The sequence below is a fragment of the Oncorhynchus gorbuscha genome, linkage group LG23, assembly GCF_021184085.1.
Source record: "Oncorhynchus gorbuscha isolate QuinsamMale2020 ecotype Even-year linkage group LG23, OgorEven_v1.0, whole genome shotgun sequence".
Lineage (NCBI taxonomy): Eukaryota > Metazoa > Chordata > Actinopteri > Salmoniformes > Salmonidae > Oncorhynchus > Oncorhynchus gorbuscha.
In genome coordinates, this window is record NC_060195.1 from 57,064,767 (window position 1) to 57,080,610 (window position 15,844).

General features: G+C 41.0%; 1 protein-coding gene across 1 annotated transcript; it reads left to right on the forward strand.

Moving 5' to 3' along the window:
- LOC124010905 (zinc finger protein 253-like) lies at window positions 1-7,173 on the forward strand. The gene is made up of 2 exons (XM_046323692.1): window positions 1-1,424; window positions 5,075-7,173. The coding sequence occupies exons 1-2, from the start codon at window positions 1,232-1,234 to the stop codon at window positions 6,064-6,066; spliced, it is 1,185 nt and encodes a 394-aa protein (XP_046179648.1). The 5' UTR covers window positions 1-1,231; the 3' UTR covers window positions 6,067-7,173.
- The last annotated feature ends 8,671 nt before the right edge of the window (window positions 7,174-15,844 follow it).

The following is a 15,844-nucleotide window of genomic DNA, read 5'->3' on the forward strand; positions in this document are numbered from 1 at the left end:
GACACGATGGTTAACCTGTCAACTTCTAGTGAATATTTTGTTTTCATTTCATCTGTGACGCGCTAGATGCCTTTTCTTAACATTGATCTTTAAAAAAATCCCCTGTGACTGATATTCTTAATACATTTTTGCTGCAGCTCACTGCCCCCCAGATTGCTGTATTATTAACCCATATTTTTTACCTGACGATTTATATATCTGGTACTACTCTTAAAGTTTGGAAGGCGGCCCATGTACTCCCCCTTCACTAAGATGGTGACCCTTGTGACCTAAATACTTATTGGCCTATTTCTAAACTTTATTGCCTTGCTAAAATATTAGAATACTTGATTAATTCTCAGCTAAGAACTTTATCTTTGGAATGTTTTCTAAATGTACATCAGTCTGGTTTTAGACCAGGTCATAGCCCTATCTCTGCTCCATCCCTAGTTATAAATGATGTGGTTAGCTGTATAGATGAAAGGCAACATTGTGCTGCCCTCCTCATTAACCTGTCAAAGGCTTTCAGTACTGTTAATCACTCACTGCTAATACAGAGGCTTTCAATTGACCTAGACCAGGCTGCATGTAACTGGTTTAAGAGTTACTTGACAGATAACTCAATGTATATCTCCTGATGGTGTTAAATCAGGTTTTCTGGATATTAGGAAAAGGTGTCCATCGGGTTGATTCTGGGTCCTGTACTTTTTATATTAACAATATCAAATTGTATGTAAAAAATGGTAACCTGCACTTGTATGCCAATGATACTGTTGTGTATGCTATTGCCTCCACCCTGTTGACCAGGCTCTATCTGAACTTCAGTCTGCCTTCATTGTATTGCAGAAAAACTTTATTGACCTAAAATTAGTACTGAAAACTAAGTAACATCTTGTTCTCTAGAGAGCATAAAAATAAGTTTGTACTTTGGATGGTCACTTTTTACCCACTATTGAGTACTTTCTTCCTTTTGAAGTTATGATAAAACATTTTATGGAAAAGTTATGGAATGATTTCTTAAAGAGTGGGAACCCTGTTTAAAAAAAACATATCACAATTACTTCAAGCGATCCATGTGTTTTATAACTAGTATGTAATTTTTTCCTTGGTTATTCATTTTACAGTTTCATGTTACATTACTCTTACTTTGAAGGGTTAAATAAAATTGCCCCGGAAGTTCTTCATTACTGTTGGCTTCACCGGTGACGGAACACACAACACACGCTAGCCAGCCATTGGCATTCTCTGAAAAATGTCTAAATTGGAGTTGTTGAGAGTGATTTTTAACCAACGATGTACAGGCGCTGCAGATGAGATATTCAGAGCCGTTGCGAAAACGATATCAGAGTACCAGGACAACGTTAATCTATCGAAAGAGGACAACGGCCGTCTACAGGGGCTGCTTGACGTCATCCTGAAACCTGAGATAAAGTTGTATAGAGCAGGTTTGTTACTTTCTCCGTATTCATTTTATAAACATTTGCAATGTTGGGAATTTAATTCAATGCAGCAGGAAGCTAGCCTATGTAACGTGGCTATAATACCTTTGATGTGCCTACAGCTAGCAAACTCGGCAGCCATGTTGAGTTGCAGTTACACATGACCAGGGGTTGTCACTAGTTACCACAGCCACACTCGGATCTATCGTAAAATGTAATGAAAACAAACATTTGTTTTTGGTATTAAAGGTTATGTATAAAGTTAGCATTGTGTTTAGGGTTAGGTTTAAAATCAGATTTTAAGAATACAAATTGTAGAAAAGGCGGGGTTTATGACTGACACAGACCGTGGAGCATGTATTGCAGAATCCGAGGGAAAGAGAGGCAGAGATCTCGAATGAGGGAGGAGGGGATACAGGACATTAGTTTAACTCGTATATTGAGTAGAACGTCATTAGATACAGTCTCAAATATTATTTTTAAGAGCAACGGAGCTGGCAGATAGGTTTTAGTTTCTCCAGTGCAGTAGATGGCGGTAATGCACCATGACGTTGGATGCCAACCGGCGATAAATCACACCAAATACGAAGTTTATTACTTTGGTTGTGGTAACTAACTAGTGACGCGACTATGGTTGGGGACATCTTCATTACGCGCTATTCTGTTGAAAAACAGTTATTAAACAGAAGCGAATTAAATGGGGAGGGACCTACCAGAAGTTTTCAATTAGAAACTCTCGTTTGCTCTGTTTGATTCCATTTGGTTTTTAGAACGGTGAACGGTTTCCGTAATGAAAACGCCACATATTAACTGTATGAGGAGATGCTTGTCTTCTCCCTAACATTTGGATTTGATGTCAACAGAGCAGAACGGCGGGCTGTCAAGCGCCTGGCTGTTCCTCTCTTTGGATTGGTAGATATATCTCGTTATTTTTAATACTTTTTGGAATATTTGACGAGGGGTTTTGAAGTCAACTGACTGCATTCAATGGAGAATGAGATGCTATGCTATCCTCATGAATATGCATTGAAGTCTCGAATTTCAACAGGGACAACTCCGATATAAAATGTTTTTTCCTCAAATTTACCAGGATGTCTGTGCATCATATTTATATCAGTAAATAGTATAGTATATGTAGTATAGGTTGCACACTGCAAACAATGTGTCCACTCTGATGACGAGAACAGGAAGACTGGATGAATAATATTAAATGCATTAAAAGAAATGACCATAACCAAAGTAACAATCATTTGTAGATGAGTAATTATAAGAATTAATGGTAAATGTACTATTGGTGATTTATATACTACCGGTCAAATGTTTTACAACACCTACTCATTCAAGGGCTTTTCTTAATGTTTTACTATTTTCTACATTGTGGGATAATAGTGAAGACATCAGAACAATGAAATAACACAAGGAATCACATAGGAACCAAAAAAGTGTTAAATAAATCAAAATATATTTTATATTTGAGACTCAAAGTAGCCTCCCTTTGCCTTGATGGCAGCTTTGCTCACTCTTGGCATTCTTTCAACCGGATTCATGAGGTTTGTCACCTGAAATGCATTTCAATTAACAGGTGAGCCTTCTTAAAAGTTAATTTGTGGAATTTCTTTCCTTAATACGTTTGAGCCAGTCAGTTGTGTTGTGACAAGGTAGGGGTGGTATATAGAAGATGGTCTTTTACCAAATAGGGCTACGGCCATATTATGGCAAGAACAACTCAAATAAGCAAAGAGAAACGACAGTTCAGCATTACTTTAATATATGCAGGTCAGTCAATACGGAACATTTCAAGAACTTTGGCAAGTTTCTTCAAGTGCAGTCGCAAAAACCATCAAGTGCTATGATAATATGAAACCGTCTCTCATGAGGACCGCCACAGGAATGGAAGACACAGTTACCTCTGCTGCAGAGGATAAGTTCATTAGTTACCAGCCTCAGAAATTGCAGCCCAAATAAATGCTTCACAGTGTTCAAGTAACAGACACATCTCAACATTGACTGTTCAGAGGAGACTGTGAATCAGGCTTTCATGGTCAAAGTGCTGCAAAGAAACCACTACTAAAAGACATCAATAAGAAGAGACTTGCTTGGGCCAAGAAACATGAGCAAGGGACATTAGACCGGTGGACATTTGTCCTTTGGTCTGTAGTCTAAATTGGAGATTTCTGGTTTCAACTGTCGTGTCTTTGTGAGACGCAGAGTAGATGAACGGATGATCTCCGCATGTGTATTTCCCATCGTAAAGCATGGAGGAGGAGGTGTTCTGGTGTGGGAGTGCTTTGCTGGTGAAACTGTGATTTATTTAGAATTCACACTTAACCAGCATGGCTACCACAGCATTCTGCAGCGATACGCCATCCCATCTGGTTCGGGCTTAGTGGGACTATCATTTGTTTTTCAACAGGACAATGACCCAACACACCTCCAGGCTGTGTAAGGGCTATTTGACCAAGAAGGGGAGTGATGGAGTGCTGCATCAGATGAACTGGCCTCCACAATCCCCTGACCTCAACCAAATTGAGATGGTTTGGGATGAGTCAGACCGCAGAGTGAAGGAAAAGTGCTCAGGATATGTGGGAACTCCTTCAAGACGGTTGGAAAAGCGATTTAAAAAAAAAGTTGAATTAAGACTTTGATTTGGTTACTACGTGATTCCATATATGTTATTTCATAGTTTTGATGTCTTCACTATTATTCTACAATGTAAAAAATAAAGAAAAACCCTTGATCGAGTAGGTGTTCTAAAACTTTTGACCGGTAGTGTATGTAATGGGGAATTGATATACACTAACAATCAAAAGCAAACTATTCACACTAAGCTATGAAACAATGACTGTGCCCAAATTGGCAGGAGAGGGCGCATTCTGGTCTGGGCGCATGTTCAATCTGATGTATGCATTGGCCCTGCATCATTTATGGTGATATGGCCTCAGCAGAAGTCAGGGCATTCATTCATTCTTGCGTTTCCCAGAGCAGTGCAAAGATGAAGGAAGTGAGTTTGTGTTTATACAGGATGTACCGCCCCCACCTATTGTCAACCAATCATGTCAATGTGGAGCTATACAGAGACCTCCGCATTGTTACAAAACTTGGGAGGCGCATGGCGATGCGGTAGAGATCGGTTTGGCCTCTGCATGCCTCTGTCACACCCTCCATATGGAGCCTCCGACCACATTTTAGAATCAAGCTTAAATCGGCTTTTAGTCTAGGCCCCGCAATGGATTAGTTCACAGAGATTGGCGCAAATATATATTTGTTACTGCTCGACTAAAATAATCTCGGTCGACCAACAGCCTAACGACCAAACAATCGACCAGTCCATTAATTGGGGTCAGCCCTAATTTGATTTGACATTGCACAGTTGCTTATCACTTCCATAGATGTTCATCTAGTTGTGGCTGAAGTTTGCCAACATTCGTAGTGGCTGTTTAAAGACTCCCCTGGCCCATAGACTACTTTCAAGGTGAAGAACCAACTAATATTACATTGTGAAAGGCTGAACTTGTACTTCACCAGGAACCCCATTGTTTTATGTCAGAATTGATCTACACTCTCAGTTAAGGATGAAGCGCTGCCTGACATAAGATGCAACGACCCCTTATCTCATCAGCTTATAATTCTAACTCATCTGTTGTCTTTCCCTTCAGATTTTGAGCAGTTCATTGTCTCTGAAGTGGAGTTTCCCCCTGAGCAGCAGCAATTTGAACAAGAGTGGAGCCCCGATCTGGGGCAAGATGACTGGAACCCCTTACAGATTAAAGAGGAACAGGGGGAATTCAGTATCATCCAGGAGGAGGAAGACTCTGTATTCACTCCTGCCTGGGTGAAAAGTGACTATGATCAGTACTCAACTCAGTCCTCACAAACCCAAAGTGAAGAGTACAAAGACAGAACAAAACCTAAGGGAGTGGATTATTCAAAGCCAACCCGTGGCTCTTGGCCCAAATCGAGGAGGACACCGACAGAAAATAGAAAAGGCTTTATCAGCTCCAAGGGTAGAAAATCAATGGATCTGAAATCACCAGTGCAAAGGAGGCGTCACACAGAAGAGAAATCATTTTGCTGTAGTGATTGTGGTGAATGTTTCACTCAGATGGGAAAACTGAATTCTCATAGGATCATGATACACTCCAGAGGTAATCAGTTTCGCTGTGATGAATGTGGCAAATGTTTTGCTCAGTGGGGATATCTGAATTCTCATATGAGGATTCACACAAGGGTGAATTGTGGCAAAATATTCACTCAGTCTGGCCGTTTCGAACCCTCCTTGACCACTTTGAAGGATCGCACAGGAGAGAAACCTTATTGCTGTGGTGAATGTGGCAAATCTTTTTCTAACACTGGGTCCCTGAATTATCATAGGAGGTCGCACACAGAGAAGAAATCGCATCGCTGCCATGATTGTGGCAAATGTTTTTATAAATGTATGGATCTGAATATTCACAGGAGGATTCACACAGGGGAGAAACCATATCACTGCCAGTTCTGTGGAAAATGTTATAATCAGCAGACTTCTCTAAGTTATCACATGAGGAATCACACAGAGACATCTTGTAACTGTCATTATTGTGGCAGATATATTCGTCATAGAGGTAATCTGACAGCGCATATGAGGATTCACACGAGGAAAATCAGATAATTGTTGCTATAGTAGCACATCTTTAAGCACTGGCAGTCACATATGACAGTCATATACATATGCACAATGTATAGATGTATATGAGTGCATATGAAGATAATCAGATGAGCAATAAACTATTTTGCTGTCAGGATTGTTGTAAATGGTTCACTCATTCCAATCTGAATCGTCTGGGGAGACAGAGGGGAGGAACCACATTAATACCATAACTGGCAAATCTTTCACAACTGCCTTTTATTTGACACTGCGTATGAGACATTCACACATTACACGTTTTCTGTAGAAAATGCTTTATTGCCAGAAGTGCATTGAATAGTCATTAGAGAACACACAGCGAAGAACAACCTTCAAAGCCTGAAGGTTCACCCGAGGACACACTTGATTGACCTTTACTCTGGTAGCCCTGAAGCCTGATCTCTATTCAAATCAAATTGTATTGGTCACATACACATATTTAGCAGATGTTCTTGCGATTGTAGCAAAATGCTTTTGTTCCTAGCTCCAACCTTGCAGTAGTATATAACAATTCAAAAAATGCCTTGGAACAAAGGATCCAATTTGGGAAAAGTTGTATTACTGTTGGTAATGCTGGTGAGTTACCGCCGCTCTGATATCTAAAAGTACTTTCAGGCTGTATGTAATAACACACACACAAATGCTGGGCTAATAATGTAAGAAGTAGCACACACAAAAATTCTGCAAAGTTGCTTAGCTAGAAGCAAAGCTGCCATGACTGACGGCACAATCTATGCATAACTATTGAAGGCCATAATCAGGACATGTTCTGCTAAACCTGTCATTTTCCATTCTGTATTGGCAGTAACTTTCATTAAGTGTGAAACGATTTTTCCACTGAGATCAGAACTTGTGGTTAATTGTGTAGCCCGTCTCTTCCAGAAACCAATTTGTGTGTTTCATTGTTAAATATCACCCATCGTCTATAATGATGCATGCATGTCTCATTCAGAATTACTGTTCTTGTCACTCCGAAGAATAATTAGCCATTTGCCATTTTAGCAGTTGTATCTTGAAAATGTTGCTGACTTTGCAGAGCGATCTCCCAGTAGGCCTACTGTTTGCGCCATTAAATACTTTTTCTGAATTTGATGACCGCCACCTGACTTGTCTCTTTTCACATTGACATCTTCATTAGAGCCTTCAAGGCCATGATACACTTGGAATTTGTTGAGGTAATGTTGCTACTGTATCATGGGCTTAAGAGTACACATGGAGAGAAACATGACTGTCCTGTGTGGGGGAAGGCACATTTTGTAACTTCTACCTATTGAGTGGAGACACGCAACAGTTCTTAATTTAAAAGTCATCCAGTTTTTCAGAAGTATCTGATTACAATATTTTTGCTGGTAATGTAACGGATTAGTTGCATAAAGAGAGAATCAGCAAGTTTTTTTTAAAGAGCTATAAAATCACATTAAAATAAGCAAGTTTATAAAAGTAAACAACACAACATAAGGACAGACTAATCATTTGAAGTGAACTAGACAGGAAATAAAAGCTACAATAGTAAAGCCTGTGTGAACTTGAATGTGTGTGTGGGGGGTGGGGCTACACTTCTAACAGCATGGTCACCCAATGAAGCAGAACCTGGGATGATGGGGAGGCCAATGCCAGGGGAGCAGACTCGGGTGTGCAGAGTTTTGAAATCTGTCCCGTGTTTTGGCAAGGAGTCCGTAGAGAAATGGCATTGCAGTAGTCCAGGCGGGATAACACAAAGGTCGTGAATGGGGATTTCAACAGTGGGGTCAGTAAGAGAGGGTCTCAGTCGTGATGTGTTTTTGAGGTGGAAGAAGGCCGACTTGGTGATTTACTTCCCAAAAGATTCAATCAATATCATGAATGAACAGCATTAGGTCAAAATGAATGAGAAATAGTATTGGACAGAAGGAAGGCACTATTATCTGGAAAGTATGTATTTTCAATGTATCAATAACATCATTTTGATTCTCTAATCACCCTGAGAGAAGTTCCAAAAACAAACCGGAATCCCAGTTTTTAATAATGTGAAAACAGAATTGGAACAAGAGCTGTGAGTTTCCTACAGTACTCTGTACTGTTTAATAATTACATAATTCAAATCAAACTTGATTCACTTGGGCCGATTCACTTAAAAAATGTAGGCCTTTGCTATGCACTTCTCATTAGTTGGTATTCAGACTAACCTTATGTAGGTGAGCAATGAGATTTGTGGGTGTGGCTCCCTTGCGTGCACTGAATACATTTTGTTCAACCCCAGAAAGCACACCCACTGAGTGGCAGACTGAATTGATCATGTAATGTGTTTGAAATAAAAATGTCTGTTCATGTATCTAAAGCGATCCCTTTAAATAATGTGTACCTTTTTAATTTGATCAGCACAGGACTAATCTAGCCTACGGAGAATGCGTTCAGAATATGGAGAACAATGATAGCCATAAAAACAAATGAATATTTGTCTGTTTCAGATCCCATGGGTAGATTAAAACACTCTGATATTACACATTTATGGTAAAGTAAGTATTTGTGAATCCTAGGTTACTTCAAGGGGAAAAAAATAGGATTGGAGAGCTTTTATGCATAAAATAAAACTATGGTGTGTACATCAGTAGGATATAAATTAACCCTGATTGCCCGCACTGATCATGGAACTAAGTCATGCGCTGCATGTCAAGTTCAAACTATAATGATTAGGTCTGCACTCCATTATTGTTTTCCCGATTTATACGAGGCCTTCATGAAATAATATCCACTATTACTAGCGACCCTCAGTAAAAACCACAAGAACGTGACAGCGTTTACAGAGGAAACATATTAAAAGGTAGGCTAAACAAAAACAATAAAAGGAATTATACGAAATGGTGTGTACCAACTAAAGGGAACTAACACTAAAAGTGTTTAAAAAAGTGTGGTTAATACTGACGGTCACTACCTATATAGCGGCGAAAAACATTTGACAGAAAATAAATAGTAGGAAACAGGAAATGTCGTAGCATATAATTAAAGCGTTCAGAATACCCACAGAGAGCAATGCAAAAAAAAAAGGGAATTATGCGTAACGTAAAAAAAAGAGTTAACTCAGGTCTGAATTACCCCAATATAATGTTTACAAAAGTAAATCTATCACACTTCTAGAGCATGTATTATCCAGAGTTTAATTAACTTTTTTTCAGTTGTCCAAACCCTGCCTTTTAATTTCCATCTTCTAATGCAGGTCAGCGTTTTTCGTTCCGAATCTTGTTCTGGAGGCAGCTCTGCAGAGTGGTCACTAGCTCGCACAGCCACAAAGTCATAAAATCTGATTTGACCCTAACCTTAACTTAAGACCAAAAAGCAAAAACATTTTTTAATTCATTTTTTCAATATAGCCAATTCTGACTTCGCAGCTGGCCCATCTAGCGGAAATTGCTCAATTCTTCCTCAAGGACCATACTCAACCCAATAAACGTCAACCGGCTCTTCTGACAGATCTTTGTCTAAATATTTTTTATTCTGTTTTAGTCCTGTTCTCTTTCTTTGTGGACATTATTCATATGTTATAACAGCTGAGCCTTATAACTGAATCTTTTCCCACAGATAGAGCGGCCATATTCCTCTCCTGTGTGAGTCAGTTTGTGTATGGTTAGGTTCCCCTTGACCCTGAAACTTTTCCCATAGTCACCACAGCTAAATGATTTCTCACCTGTGTGAGTCAGTTTGTGCACGTTCAGGTGCCCCTTCTGATAGAAGCTTTTCCCACAGACACTAAGCTAAATGGCTTCTCTCCTGTGTGAGTTCCAACATGTTGGGTTAGGTTCCCTTTGCGATTAAAGCTCTTCCCACAGTCACCACAGCTAAATTGTTTCTCTCCTGTGTGAATCATCATGTGCTTGGAAAGATCTACTTTGAGTTTGAAGGTCTTGCCACAAAAGGGGCAGGTGCAGGTTCCCATTGAGACACAGTCTGACATGGGCCTTCAGTTTACAGGTAGAATTGGCATTCTCAGGGTCTCTTCTTGGCGAGAGTCACAAGCATCTGCAGGTCAGATTTTAGAGCAAACGTTTCACCACAGTCACAGCACCGGAGAGTTTTTATAGCTGTGTTGCTGGGTTTGAAACAGTGTTTCTCCTATGTGAGTTGTGATCCAATGCTGGGATCTAATGTTGGGCTGCTGTCGAGTCCTATTGAGTCGCTGCTTTCAGCTGTGCTGTGGCTGGATGCATTGTTTTGATTATTTGGAGGGTCACAGGGAATGTTGAGAGCCTTATGCGGAGTCACAGTACCAAAAGGTGTGACATTCACTTGTTTAGGGTCACACACTCTGTTCTCCACAGTCTGGATTTGAGGAGGAATCAAGGACTGAAGTGGGTCCTCCTGATCACATTCACTTGTCACACAGGGAGGAGCGAATATGGATTATTTGGTATCAAAGAGTTCTTGAAGCGGTTCTTCCTCCTGACTGGTCCCGACTTCCTCCTCTTTAATCTGTGTGGGCTCAGTGTTCTCCTGTCTTAGACGAAGGCTCCGCTCCTGCTCACAGTGCCCAGGGAGAACCTCCTCTTCAGAGACAGCAGGAGAGAGCTGCAGGAAGTCTGGAGGGAAGGAGATGAGGAGTAGAGGTTATACTTTACACATCAGGGTTGGGACGAATTCCAATTAAAAGGGGCAATCTGCAGTTCAAACAATAACAATGCCGACACCCCGTCATTGTTTTGGTTTAGAGCTGAGGGATGGGGCTCATTAAAAATTATAGTTTTAACCATGTTTTAAGGCTATACTGTGTTGATAACAATCACATTGTTTAGAAACTCTGTGGTAAAACAAGCTTATATTTGGGGGTCTGATGGGATACGTCAGTTGAAGTAAGCTTATGATGCATTATATTAGGGTTAGTTATATTCTTCAAGATTCAATGGTGTACAAAACATTAGGAATGCTTTTGTAACAGTATAACTTTAGACCGTCCCCTCGCCCATACCCGGGCACACATCAACAACAGTCACCCACGAAGCATCGTTACCCATCGCTCCACAAAAGCCACGGCCCTTGCAGAGCAAGGGGAACATTTACATTTACATTTAAGTCATTTAGCAGACGCTCTTATCCAGAGCGACTTACAAATTGGTGCATTCACCTTATGACATCCAGTGGAACAGCCACTTTACAATAGTGCATCTAAATATTTTAAGGGGGGTGAGAAGGATTACTTTATCCTATCCTAGGTATTCCTTAAAGAGGTGGGGTTTCAGGTGTCTCCGGAAGGTGGTGATTGACTCAGCTGTCCTGGCGTCGTGAGGGAGTTTGTTCCACCATTGGGGAGCCAGAGCAGCGAACAGTTTTGACTGGGCTGAGCGGGAACTGTACTTCCTCAGTGGTAGGGAGGCGAGCAGGCCAGAGGTGGATGAACGCAGTGCCCTTGTTTGGGTGTAGGGCCTGATCAGAGCCTGGAGGTACTGAGGTGCCGTTCCCCTCACAGCTCCGTAGGCAAGCACCATGGTCTTGTAGCGGATGCGAGCTTCAACTGGAAGCCAGTGGAGAGAGCGGAGGAGCGGGGTGACGTGAGAGAACTTGAGAAGGTTGAACACTAGACGGGCTGCGGCGTTCTGGATGAGTTGTAGGGGTTTAATGGCACAGGCAGGGAGCCCAGCCAACAGCGAGTTGCAGTAATCCAGACGGGAGATGACAAGTGCCTGGATTAGGACCTGCGCCGCTTCCTGTGTGAGGCAGGGTCGTACTCTGCGGATGTTGTAGAGCATGAACCTACAGGAACGGGCCACTGCCTTGATGTTAGTTGGGAACCACTACTTCAAGGTCTCAGAGCAAGTGACGTCACCGATTGAAACGCTATTTAGCGCGCACCACCGCTAACTAGCTAGCAGTTTCACATCCGTCACACTTTCATAATATTGAGTTGCACCCCCTTTGCCCTCAGAACAGCCTCAATTCGTAAGGGCATTAACTCTACAAGGTGTTGAAAGCATTCCACTGGAATGCTGGCCCATGTTGACTCCAATGCTTCCCACAGTTGTGTCAAGTTGGCTGGATGTCCACACAGGAAACTGTTGAGCGTGAAAAGCCCAGCAGTGTTGCAGTTTTTGACACAAACCTGTGCACCTGGCACCTACTACCCAGTTCGAAGGCACTTAAAAGTTTTGTCTTGCCTAGTCACCCTCAATGGCACACATACACAATCCATGTCTCAAATGTCTCAAGGCTTAAAAATCCTTTATCCTGTCTCCTCCCCTTCATCTACACTGAATAAAGTGGATTTAACAAGTCAAATCAATAAGGGATCATAACTTTCACCTGGATTTGTCTGGTAAATCTATGTCATGAAAATGTGTATAATTTAGGTGTTCCTAATGTTTTGTACAGTCAGTGTATAATTAATGTACAAATTGCAGATTGCCCCTTTAAGACAGTAAATTCCAGAAGTCAACTGAAATTCCAATTCAATCATTTAAAAACTATCGTCTATTTTTGATATCAAAAATCTATTTCAAAACATATGATTCATCTGTAAAACTGAGACATTTGGTTGCAGCAAAACAAAAAAAGTGGGTGAGGAAGTATGTTTTAATTAAGCAATAAGGCATAGGCGGCAGTGCTATAAAATTAATACAGTCATAGGTACATGGCGTTGTTCTGCGCCACGCCGAATCAGTCATTATATAGAACGATATATATTATGTAGTCATTAAATAGCACTGACTCGCATGCCTTATTGCTTTAGAAAACAATTACCAACATATTGGTCAGGTTGTCAATGCTACATACGTCTGCGTGTCAGTCGCATTTTAGTTTGTTTTAGCTTTTTTCTATTGGCATTTACTTGGATATATCCATAATAATGTTGATGCGTGATTTCGCCTGGCTCAGAAAAAATGTATGTCTCGTCTGGACACATCACTTTTTTTGGCACAGGGGAAATCACAATTCAAGAGTGAAACATCCTTTCCGAGGTCAGACAGCAAGGCAAATGGCGCGTTCACGTGCTATCAGAAACCTGGGACCTCAGAGTTAAAACGGACACTTTTTTTGCGTAGAGCTTCCTATTGATTGAATCTGTTACTTCCAAATTGGGAAACTCATCTTTCTACAATGAGTTAGTAAGTCAGACATTTCTGAGTTTCCTAGTTTCGACTAGCACGTGAACGCAACAGTATAGTAACCCCCGCTGTTACAAACCAAATGGTAGCTTAGAAGCAAGGAGAAATAACGTGCGAGTTGAGATACATTCAAGAGATGATTCAGACAGCAGCATGATCTCATGAAGTGGAAGAGCAGGGATTCAGGTGGAACTGTTAGCAGGCAAAGGTGTGCCTGTGTCTGCGAATATAGCACGGCTTGGAACGCTGCTCGTCCAATCAGCATCCAGGATCCATACAACCCATTTTACAAGTCCACGGGAAAGCAGCAGGGTATGCAATGAAAAGTTAACGGGTCAGTAATTGTTTTTTACCGGAAAGCTAACCAACTTGTCAGCGATCTAGGAATAGAGAAGAGGTTCATGTCTCTTTTTTAACTAAATTAAAACGGATATATCTCGTTATTTAAGAAAATTATAAGGTGGCCACAAATTTGGGACCATATGCCAATGAAATAGGCTAGCCGATAATAGTAGTATTTCCAAAGAAATGTCAAACATGCTAATTGCTAACCATTAGCTAAGATTTTTACGACACCATAATCACCATAATCATAATCACCATAATCAAGTGAGTTTTAGGAAAACTCAATGTCACAAAAAATACACAGCTATAGGAAAACATTTTTTAAAGATCAACAAAAATTGTATCTGTTCGACAGGGGTGGATATTTCTTTTGTCTAACTTTGTTGCGAAAAATGATTATGGAAATGGCATTTTTCAAATAAATTATTGCCTAATAAGGTAATAAGGTCAAGTAATGTCATCACTTATCTAACTATAAATCAGTACATTCTTGCATTCTATCCATGCTCCCTCTTGCGGCTACCTGAGACATGAAGCAGATACACTAAATGGCCACAAGTATTTGGACACATGCTCCTCGAACATCTTATTCCAAAATCATGGGCATTAAATGGAGTTGGTCCCCACTTGTTATGCTATAACAGCCCCCACTCCTCTGGGAAGGCTTTCCACTAGATGTTGGAACATTGCTGCGGGTACCGTGCTTCCATTCAGCTACAAGAACATTAGTGAGGTTGGGCCTGGCTCGCAGTCGGCGTTCCACTTAATCCCAAAGGTGTTTGATGGGGTTGAAGTCAGGGCTCTGTGCAGGCCAGTCAAGTTATTCCACATCAATCTCGACAAACAATTTCTGTATGGACCTCGCTTTGTGCATGGAGGCATTGTCTTGCTGAAACAGGAAAGGGCCTTCCTCAAACTGTTTAAATAAAGTTGGATGCACAGAATCGTCTAGAATGTCATTGTATGCTGTAAGATTTCATTTCATTAGAACTAGGGCCTAACTCAAACCATGAAAAACAGCCCCAGACCATTATTCCTCCTCCACCAAACTTTACAGTTGACACTATGCATTGGCGCTGCTAGGGTTCTCCTGGCATCTGCCAAACCCAGATTTGTCTGTCGGACTGTCAGATGGTTAAGCGTGATTCATCACGAAAGAGTACGCGTTTCCACTGCTCCAGAGTCCAATGGCAGCGAGCTTTACACTACTCCAGCCGACGCTTGGCATTGCGCATGGTGATTTTAGGATTGAGTGCCCGGCCATGGAAATCTATTTCATGAAGCTCCAGATGAACAGTTCTTGTGCGGACGTTGCTTCCAGAGGCAGTTTGATACTTGGTAGTGAGTGTTGCACCCGAGGACACAATTTTTATGGGCTATGCGCTTCAGCACTCTGCAGTTCCATACTGTGAGCTTCTGTGGCCTACCACTTCGTGGCAGAGCCGTTGTTTCTCTAGTAGGGCAGAAATTTGACAAACTGACTTGTTGGAAAAGTGGCATCCTATTAAGGTGCCACATTGAAAGTTGCTGAGTTCTCTATGGAGATTGTATGGCTGTGTGCTCGATTTTATACACCTGTCAGCAATGGGTGTGGCTATGTACCCACTAATTTGAAGGGGTGTCCACATACTTTTGTATATATAGTGTAAGCATACAGGAGGTTGCAAATGTTGGCTATTAGAGCACAATTTGCCTAAATGGATTATGGAAACACTAATCACATTTTTCTTTTGACATTCTAGCTTTTTGAGAACTTTTTTTGTGTCACTTCATTACTCCAGCTGTTTGGAAGCGCTCCTTAGAGGCAATTGTCGGGTGGATTTTTCTTTTGTCAAACATTCTTTATTGCAACAAATTATGATGGAAACTGAGTTTTTCAAAAATTATATGCAGGGCACGTGATGTCATCACGTAACTATAAAGCTCCAGTGCATATTTCATTCTAAATGTTTACTGCATGCTAAATATATATTATTTCAACTATATAAAATGTTTCTTTGCAGAACCAGCCTTATCCTTACTTTCAAGAATGCCTGAATTGTTCGGCCTTGCTTTTCGGGTTAGCTGGATGCACGTTTCACACAGCATGTATGTACCGTGGTGATACGTTGGAACATGCAAATTATTTGGCAGATATTAGTTAATTATTGCATTTTATCCATGCTGGCTATTGCGGAAGACCGGAGACATTAACACAATAATGGACTAAAGGAGCCTATGAGCCAATGTATGCTTGATCTGAAAATGTGGTCGAAACAAACGCGGTGCCTGTTACGGAGTCTAGTTGATAGGTAATCGACTAGCCGGACTGTTCCCCGGGACTCCAGTTGTTGCCATTCGTACAATGCACA

Excerpts from the sequence above, each read along its gene's own strand:
- LOC124010905 (XM_046323692.1), top strand. The coding sequence starts at position 1,232 with ATGTCTAAATTGGAGTTGTTGAGAGTGATTTTTAACCAACGATGTACA. Across the intron at positions 1,425-5,074 it reads GATAAAGTTGTATAGAGCAG|ATTTTGAGCAGTTCATTGTC; the intron begins GTTTGTTACTTT and ends CTTTCCCTTCAG.